Source organism: Sciurus carolinensis, chromosome 7, assembly GCF_902686445.1.
Source record: "Sciurus carolinensis chromosome 7, mSciCar1.2, whole genome shotgun sequence".
Classification (NCBI taxonomy): domain Eukaryota; kingdom Metazoa; phylum Chordata; class Mammalia; order Rodentia; family Sciuridae; genus Sciurus; species Sciurus carolinensis.
The window spans coordinates 146,749,189-146,758,770 of record NC_062219.1 but is presented as its reverse complement, the minus strand read 5'-3'; the positions used below and the strand labels follow the sequence as shown (position 1 = coordinate 146,758,770).

Genomic DNA, 9,582 nt, shown 5'->3' with positions numbered 1-9,582 from the left:
ATATATATATACATATATATATATTTTGTTTTTAAAAGAGCAACTGCCACACGTGGGATTTCATTTCTGCTTTACAAGTGCAGTGATGTCACCAGGGTGTCACAGTGGGCAGGGAGACCTCTGCTCATGTCACTCCATCGGGGTGGGCGGGAGCTGGTTTCTGTGCAGTGTTAGGACAACCAATCAGGTTATTGCATTGACTTAGCTCCCAAGAGGTAGATGCAAACTGCCCTCCAGTGAGAGCAACAACACTCTCTGAGTTGAGTTTGCAAAATCTTTTGTCTTTTAACTCTAGTACTGTTTATAGTTCATCACTATGGACAACCTGGGTGCCACTTTTTTTCAGATTCCAGTGTGATGCAAGGAATTAGATTTTGAAGATGAGCGTATATTACTATCTCTAAGCACTTAAAAAAAATGCTGTTCACACTTTACTACCAAGCATCTTGGTCTGTCATTTAATGAGTACTGTATCTCACTTTAAACTCTTTGGGAAGACAGAGAAAAAAAAAAAAACAAAAAACAAAAAAGAAAAAAACTAAGTTGCTTTCTTTTTTTTTTTTTTTTTTTCCAACCCTGTAACTGCATTTCAACTCTGCAGAGTTGCTCACAAGCAAGATAATGAAAATTTCAATGTGGTTTAAAGGGATGAATGTGAATTATGAACTAGTATGTGACAATAAATGACCACCAAGTACTACCTGACAGGAGGCACTTGCCACTTTGATGTTGGAGAAAGAGTTCAAGGCATATGCAGAGTTGGCAGAGAAACTGAGAGAAAAGGGATGGAGAAAAGAATACTCATTTTTGTCCAGTGTTTTTAAGATGAACTTTTAAAGAACCTTGCGATTTGCACATCTTGAGTTTATAATTTGTGTGATATTCCTGCAGTTTTTATCCAATAACATTGTGGGAAAGGTTTGGGGGACAGAACGAGCATAAATAAATGTAGCAAAATTACTTTCTAACCTGCCTAAACTCTAGGCCATTTTATAAGATTATGTTCCTTTCAAAATTCATTTTGGTCTTTCTACCACATCTGTCACAAAAAGCCAGGTCTTAGCAGGACAACTCTAAGAATTTTCTTCAGATTCATTGAGAGAGTTTTCCATAAAGACATTTATATATGTGAGCAAGTTTTTAAGAAAAAAAAATTATTATTGTTATTAATGTTATTTTCAGAATGACTTTTTTTTTTTTTTTTCTATTTGAAATCAAATCAAGATTTAATGTTTGGTACAAACCCAGAAAGGGTATTTCATAAAGGGTAAACCTTTCATTCCCAGAGATCTAATTCATCATTTGTGGGTTTCAAGTGCATCCTAACGTGCTTTACAAAACAACAACAAAAAAGTTTTATAAGCAGGGAGAAGTTTTTAAATATTCTTACTTGGATGGCTGCAACTAACCTGAAGAAATACTTAATAGGTTTTTCTTTTACCATTGAAAATAGTACTTCTTCCATTTCACAAATTTAAAAAAAAAAAAAAATTCTAACAACAACCCACAGGTTAGCTATCTAGTGTTCATCTACATTTAGCTCTCAGCAGGACTAATGATTTTTGTAAACCATTTTCTGGGGTGTACCAAAAACATTGAAATAGGTTTAGAATAGCTAGACTCCTTCCTTGACTTGTCTTGAATTTCATTACCCTCTCAGCACGCTAGCAAGGCTGGGTGGGCCCACTCTGCCGTCATCCTGCTTAGTTAGTGCTATATTTCTTAAACGTTTCTGTTCAGAGAACTTGCTTAATCTTCCATATATTCTGCTCAGGGCACTTGCAATTATTAGGTTTTGGTTTTCTTTTTTCTTTTTTCTTTTTTTTTAACCTTGAATGGTAAGAGGAATATGGGGCTGCCCCACAGACTCTGTTCTCATTCGTACCACTATTTACAACCGCTCACGTGGGCTCAGAAAAACACACCCCCCCTTCCGGCTCGCTTTGCATATCGAACTGACCGCATCCACTCAACCAACACTGATGGGAAAACACGTGTGGTTCGAAGCAATAGGAGCATCATCAGGATTCTGTGGTCCTCTCCTGGGTTCCCATTGCGTTCTCTTGCTTTCTGAGCATGTGCAATACTTCCTGTGCCAACAGAGTCTGACCAGTGTGCTTTCTAGTTAAAGCACATTCCTTTTTGGCTTTTTCCTTGTTTGGTTGGTGGATCTTCCCCATTCTGGCCAGAGAAGGGCCGGAGGGAAGGAGGCAGGACGGGGAACCCTTCCACCTTTCCCCTGCTATGGATGCTGAGTGCCCGGGTGGGGAGCCTGCGGGAGCCCCACAGTGTGTCTGTTGCCATGTCGCAGAAAGAGCCAGCAAAGGAGATCTGGGGAAAGAGCTTCAGTCCCCCATCACCCCCCGTGAAATAGCGAATGGAAGGAGGAAGGAGGCAGATCATGTCCAAGATGCACCCTGGAGCCACGCGGGTGGGCCTTGACCCACTTTCCACAGCCATCTCTGCAAAGGGGCAGGCCTCCTTCGGGGTCTGTGTCCTTGAGACCTGGAGCCCTGGCTCCGAGTGTGGGCGGCGAGCATGGCCCTTGGCGCACGTGCACCCTCTCAGAGCGTGCCGGTCAGTGGCTGTGGAGGGGACCACCTGCCTGACCACCTGGCCACTGCTCCCTTGTGGCAGCTTTCTCTTCAACTAGGAAGACCACAGAGAAGGCAGGAGCCACCTCGTGTTTGCAGACAGGGGAGTCCGGAGCAGCCTGTCGCCGCTTCTGTGTAGCAAACGTAAATGACAGGGGTAGAAATCTTCGGTGCCGTCAGCGTACGAGGATCAGCCATGTGCCTCTGGACTGTCCTCTTGGCAATATTTACCCACAGCCGTCTTTCGTTCCTCTTTCTTTCCAGTTTTCCATTTTTAAACTAAATAACAGCAGGCCTTTTGCGTTTACAACTGAACACAATCACCAAGAAATTAGTCAGGGCGAAAAGAAAAAAAAAAAAATAATAAGAAACCAACAAACCAGAACCTCTCTTTCTAGGGATTTCTCAATATATCAGATGACTGTTCCTTAGAATGTTTAACTTAGGAATTATTTCAGTTTGTCTGGGCCACGTTGGGGGCAGAGGGGGAGGGAGGGATACAGAGACGGCCGCCACTTACCTCAAACCTCTAAGAAGTGGAAATACAAATTGCATTTCACTGGGACTTTGGGGATGGTTTCTGACGTCGTCGGTCAAGTTTTTGTTGTCCCCGGTTCACCCGGTCTGGTCTGGGATGATCTGATTTCGTGGCAGTGATGGTGGCTGATCCCATGAAGTGAACTGTGACCCTGTGTGTTTTCTGTTAGGTGAGTGTGTCGGGTCCCCCCTCCCTCTCCCCTAAAGGAACTCTGCGGAACTTTCACACCTCTTACTCAGGGACGGGGCTGGTGTGTGTGGAACACTGAGGTCCAGCAGCGGCACTTTGCTGCTCTGGGGTAGGGATGTGCAACCTCCAGGAACGTTTGGGTTTCCTGCATCGTGTGATCACTCCTTAGATCCTGCATAGACTGCAATATAATGCTGCATGTTCAAGATGAACAGTAGCTCCTGGTAATCATAAAACCCACTCTTTGCACATAGTTTGAAACTTTACTGAAATACGTTGCCAAAATTTATTTTTGTTGTTGTAGCTTTGGATTCTGTTTTGTTTTATAAGGAAACAATTGACAATACCCTTTTAACATCTGTGACTACTAAGGAAACCTATTTCTTTCATAGAAAAAAAATAAATCTGAGATGCTTTTGAAGACACTAATGCTATGCTATTTCAGACATGGGTGAGGAAGCAGAGCTCTTGGGACAGAAAACCGGGCTTCTTGAGCTGCGCTGGTTGTCATGGATACTGTTTCCTGAATCACAAGCCGCTCAACAAACTGGCCCGGTCTCTCCTGAAACCCTTGGCACTTCCGATTTCCTAGTCACCCTCGATAAATCCAGGTGAAAACAGGGCTGGTGGTCTCCCTGGCCCAATCCAGTTTCTTCGGTGGTGAAATGAAAAGAGAATTACACTTTTTGGTTGTTTTTAAAGTGGAGTGGAGGCCGTTGCTTCTACGTTTTGTGTTTTTAACCCAGAATTTCTGAAATAGAGAATTTAAGAACACATCAAGTAATAAAAATACAGAGAACATACTTTTTACAAAGCACACGCGTGTGGCGTATTGTGATGGGTTGGTTTCCTCTCTTTTCCACGGACAGTGTTGTGTTTCTGTTCATAAGGAAACTCCAAACAACTTGCACACCTCTACTCCGGAGCTGAGATTTCTTTTACATAAATGACCTCGCTTCAAATATGTTACCTTACTGATAGGATCTTTTCTTGTAGCACTATTACCTTGTGGGAATTTTTTTTTCCTTTAATGTACACCTAATTTGAGAAGCTGAAGAAAAATAAAAATTTAAGCACTCACTTTGAGGAGTACAGGTAATGTTTTTAATAAAATTGCACAAAAGAAAAATGAATGTCGAAATGATTCATTCAGTGTTTGAAAGATGTGGATCTGTTGAAACAGTGAGTTTCATACTTGTTTGTAAAAACGGAGAAGAAAAGCGGAGAAAGGTTGAAAGTTACATGTTTGGGTTTTTTTTTTTTTGTATATAGAAATTTGTCATGTCTAAATGATCAGATTTGTATGGTTATGGCCTGAAAGAATGACTACGTCATAGGCTCTTAGACATCCTGGGATGTTTTTGTTACACATGGCCCTCGGCCGAGGGAGAGGAACTGCATACTGCTCTTTGAGAATACTGTTCATTCCTGGCTGAAAGAACTTCTCTGAGCTCCCTTCTTAGCCTAAACTCTTTTAAGCCACTTGCAACTTCTTTTTTCTTCAGAGATGATGTTTTTGACATGTTCAGCACTTCCTGTTCCTGTGAACCCAAAGAATATATTCCTGAACATGAAGTGTTTCTAAAAGGGATCCTAGCTACCGATAAAACAGGACTCATTCCGAGGACAAAAATTAGACATGCTTTTTAAAAAAAAGTTTAGCCTTCTTGCCCCCTACACACACACACACTCACACACACACATTTAAATGGAGGGTAAAATATGAATTTTAATTGACATGCCTCATATTACTTTAGTTTCATTTTGATTTTTCTTTATTAGAGGCCAAAAGCAATGTGGAGCGATTTCTCAGAAGTCATACTCCTGTCCAAAAAAAATCAAGCTGGACAGCTGTGGGGATATTAAATGTACCCAATTGTAGTTCTTAAATCAGAATCTTAGCACCTCTCTGATTGTTAAGTGCAATGGTCCCGGTAGCTGACATTCACCTGGACAAGGGTGGGAGGGACCCACAGCTTCCCTTTCTCAAGTCCCCATGACTTGCATACAAACGGTTCAACTGTATTAAAATCAAGTGCATTTGGCCAATAGGTGGTATCTCCACAATAACAGTCTCTAAGAATTTCCATGACTTTTCTTATCTGAAAGGACTCCAGTCTTCCACTGCAGATACATTGGAGACTTCACCAACCCACATTTTCTTTCCCTGTAGTCTGTCTGTCTGTGTGCTGTTTGGATGGTCGGTGAGCCTGTCTCCTTTTACTATGGCCAATCTGAAGGCCTGTGTGGGAAGCATTGTTTACAGTAATCTTTAGCAAGATGACAAACAGTGTCCTCCAGAACACCAAGTGACACTGGCTTAGAGCTGTTGTCTTTAAAGATCACGAACCGAGAGGGTGGGTGCATAGGTTTTCTCCGGTTCTCCCATGAACCCCCCTACTCTGATTCTGTGGTCCAGGAGTGGGGTAAATTCTTTAGTCAGTGAATCTTAAACTTGATACCTGTGCATCTGGTTCTGGGAATATTGCTCTCATGGTCAGGATTCTTCCTCCTCAGCCTGCACTGCTCAACTGTAAACCCAATTAGTGTCAACAGAAAGGTTTCCATAGAGTCCTGTGTTTACGGTGGCCTTCGGATAAGACAGAGTCCTCATTTCTAGCCAGGGGGGTGCTGGCCCCAAAGCCATCTCTGAGATTAGTACCATTGGATATTCAAACATTGGATTAGTACCCACCAAACTTCAATCGCATGCCTCTCACAGGCCAAGGGAAAATAGACATCAAAATGGGTCAAGGGCATGACCAGAAAGAGCCGGCCAGTATGGAGGAGAACTAGGGAAGGAATGACGTTTTGCACCTTATTGAAAAGAAAATTTTAAGTGCATACATAGTTAAGAGCTTTTATTGTGACAGGAGAACTTTTTCCATATGCGTGCATACTCTCTGTAATTCCAGTGTAAAATATTGTACTTGCACTAGCTTTTTTAAAACAAATATTAAAAAAATGGAAGAATTCATATTCTATTTTCTAATCGTGGTGTGTCTATTTGTAGGATACACTCGAGTCTGTTTATTGAATTTTATGGTCCCTTTCTTTGATGGTGCTTGCAGGTTTTCTAGGTAGAAATTATTTCATTATTATAATAAAACAATGTTTGATTCAAAATTTGAACAAAATTGTTTTAAATAAATTGTCTGTATACCAGTACAAGTTTATTGTTTCAGTATACTCGTACTAATAAAATAACAGTGCCAATTGCAAAAGAGTCTTTGCCTTCTGTCAGATCCTCAAAGACTGATGGTCCTTCTTTCTGCCTCCAAGTGTCCCATGACTTCCCCCAGAGAGCCAGGGAGGTGTTGCTGAGTGGCCTGAGACTTGGTTTCCCTATTCATTTGGGCGGTCTTGAGATGAGGTTCAAAGATAAAAGGTTGGTGTCCACTTCTGATGGCCTCCTTTGTTCAGATTGTACTTGTGTCTGGATTCTGTTGTTCAGAGGTTTGGTGGGTAAACATCTGCCAACTTCCTGGGCTCACGTGGCACAATTGGTACGTTCTCAACAGTTTTGCTGTAGCCTGGTTAGTGGACTGAAGGTGGAAAGACCGTGTTCCCTGCAGCTCCAAAACACCTGTCAAGGAGCCCAGTGAGGAGGGCTCTCCTGGCACAAGGAGCTGCCCCCACGACTGTCTCAAGTACGGCACCACGGGTTTGCTCAGGGCAGTCTGGGGAAGATATTGCCTGAAGTCGTTCCTCCAGGACCTCAGACTTTCTAGTGGGGACCCCACCCCATCCGTGTACACAGCTCTGTCAGGTCTCCAGCCTCGAGGTTGCACGTTGGTGGAAGAGAACTGGAGAGAAACCCAAGTGTCCACTCTCGGCCTGGGAGGAATGGGACCCTCCTTCCACTGTCATCTCAGCTGGGTTTGCTAGAGACATCAGACTGACCCTTGAGTCGAGGCTGACACTGTGTGTGGAAGAACTGGTGAACCCGAGCCCAGGCTGGGCGGCCGTTCAGCGGGGCAGCTATGCCATGGAGCCAGCTGACCTCTGCCTTGCCTGCTTCGCTTCCCTTAGATGCTAAGGGTCCTGACAGGTCTGGAGCAGGCCCTGAGACTATTCAAATCACGGTGCCAGCCCAAGGTGAATGGCACCAGGTTCACTGGCTGTGCCCCAGGGGTGGCAGCAGGGCCACACCCTCTGTTTCCATCCACATCCTGCCTGATGCCTGGTCTCTGGGCTACTCTGGTGGGGGGAGGGGGCTCTTCCTACGGGGACAGAGATGGATTTGCTAAGGGGATGGGATGTCAGTTCTTTGTCTCTTTATGGTGCCTCTCTTTCAATATGATCCTGGGCAATAACTTTTCACTCCCCTAGAAGCTGGATTGCAAGGACCCTGCCTTTGGCAGTGGAAACGAAGAACGCATCTGCAGGACCTTCCACAAGATGGGTAAAGCCGCCGTCAGGGCCCTCCCGCTCAGGGGAACCTCAGCGCACCCCAGGAGCCTAACCTGAGAAAGGAGACACTGGGGCACAATAGCAGGAATCTGGGCAGGGGCACAGTCCTAGAGGAAGTCCCTGTGCTAGGATGGGTCCATTTTAGTGGATTTGAGATTTCCTCTTCCTCACTTCTCTCCCTGATCTTACAAGTCTCATTAAAACCAAGTTCAGCACTTGAGTGCGAAATACCCTTCCCAGAGGGACAGCAAGAGGCTGATGCTTCGCCCAGACAGGCAGAGAGAGGGGGGCCCTCCAGCCAAGCCCCACCTTTTGCTCTACATGAAACAGCCTCTTGACCCTCTGAGATTCTCCAAAATCGAGCCCCTCGTGTTTCCACAGGTACAGAGAAACTGTGGGTTTCAGGTGAGGAGAGGGTGGTGAATCACACTGGTATTGGAAACTGATACTGCCTTTAAGAACTGAAACGGGGCCTGTATTTCCCCGTGTGATGGCGTGGTTGGCTCCGGTCACCAGACACTTGACTCATCCCTCCACAGCAGCACAGCGTGCTTCCTCTGCACCCGGGGTGGTGCTGCCTTTTCAAAGAAACTCTGCTCCCGCCTCCGTAATAAGGGACATGTAATAAACTCACCAGTTCTCGAAGCCCTAGGATAGCCGCCACGACCCTGGGCCCTTCTGTCTGGACGAGACCACTGTTACCAGCCAGTCAAACCTATGGCAGAACCACAGGGTCCTCCCTTGACGGACATCAACTGGCACGGCAAGGGAAGGGCTCAGACTCACATTTGAAAACACCCCTCTGGACGCTACTGAGCCAACCAGTTGCTGTCCCTCAACAGGACTTTACCTGCTCATCTCTTCACGGGTAACGGCGAAGCCACTTATAAGCTCTTTACGAGGGTCCTGCCTGACCAGTTGGGACTGAGAAGGGAAGGAAAAAGGATAGAAGAAAGGAAAGGAAACCTCTGTTCAGACCAGCTGCCTGGACGCAGCTCCAACAGGTGGCCAAGATGGCCCGCAGAAGGCCTGGATGCGGAAGGTGTCAGGACACGGCCACAGCCTGTGAGCATCGGCAGAGAGACAGTCCTTCACGTCCTCCAGCAGCCAAGAGCTGGAGACTGGGGTGCCGGCTACTCTGCCCACCCCTCCCAAGGTGCCTGGTATGGGCACAGCCAAGTGTGCCGCTCACTGGGCGGGTAGGTGGCCCCCAACTCTCTAGGGACCCTGTGCCATGTGGCTCCTGCAAATGCAAACTCCAGCACTCAATCAGGTCTCAACAGCATGTATTAAAGTGAACTTTTTAAAAAAAGATGCAGTTATTGGATCGAACAAGGAGGCCGTGCGCTCTGGGCAGCAGGCCGCGGCTGCTTCTGAGCCCCCAGACACGCTGGAGAGCCCTAGAGCCTCCAGCCAGCAGGAGCGGGAGGAAGGAAGCAGCACGCCACCCTCGGAGCAGCCAGAAGCCGGGAGGCGGGAGAAGCAGAGGGCACGGGGCTTCCGCCCCCGCGGTACATCACTCAGTCCAACGTTAACTGAACACAGTGTTGTGCTGCTGGGTCACCCGGATGAACGTCGCCCTCCTGCTGAGCTCCTTGAGTTTGGCGGCCCCCACATAGGTGCAGGTTGACCTCAGTCCCCCAAGAATGTCCAGAATAGTGTTTTCCACGTCCCCTTTGTAAGGCACCTCCACCGTCTTGCCTTCAGAGGCTCTGGAAGAGAAAGGAAGGGTTTCTTTGTGTCTGGTGTCTTTTTCCGCAAGAGCCCATCCAGAACTACTCCCAGCTGTAGCACTTTGAGCAGCCAGGTGAGCCTCTCGGGGGGCTCAGCAGCACCCCCGCCCCTCCC

The 9,582-nt window shown here is 46.1% G+C and overlaps 1 protein-coding gene across 2 annotated transcripts in view; it reads right to left on the bottom strand.

The window, feature by feature from the left end:
* Positions 1 to 9,003: 9,003 nt before the first annotated feature.
* Positions 9,004 to 9,582, bottom strand: part of Gmpr (guanosine monophosphate reductase) — a 38,379-nt gene continuing 37,800 nt past the window's right edge. For both annotated transcript variants that reach the window (XM_047557181.1, XM_047557182.1), the window contains exon 9: positions 9,004 to 9,446. In XM_047557181.1, coding sequence (XP_047413137.1) covers positions 9,266 to 9,446 — 181 coding nt within the window. In that variant the 3' untranslated portion in view covers positions 9,004 to 9,265. The remainder of the gene's footprint in view (positions 9,447 to 9,582) is intronic.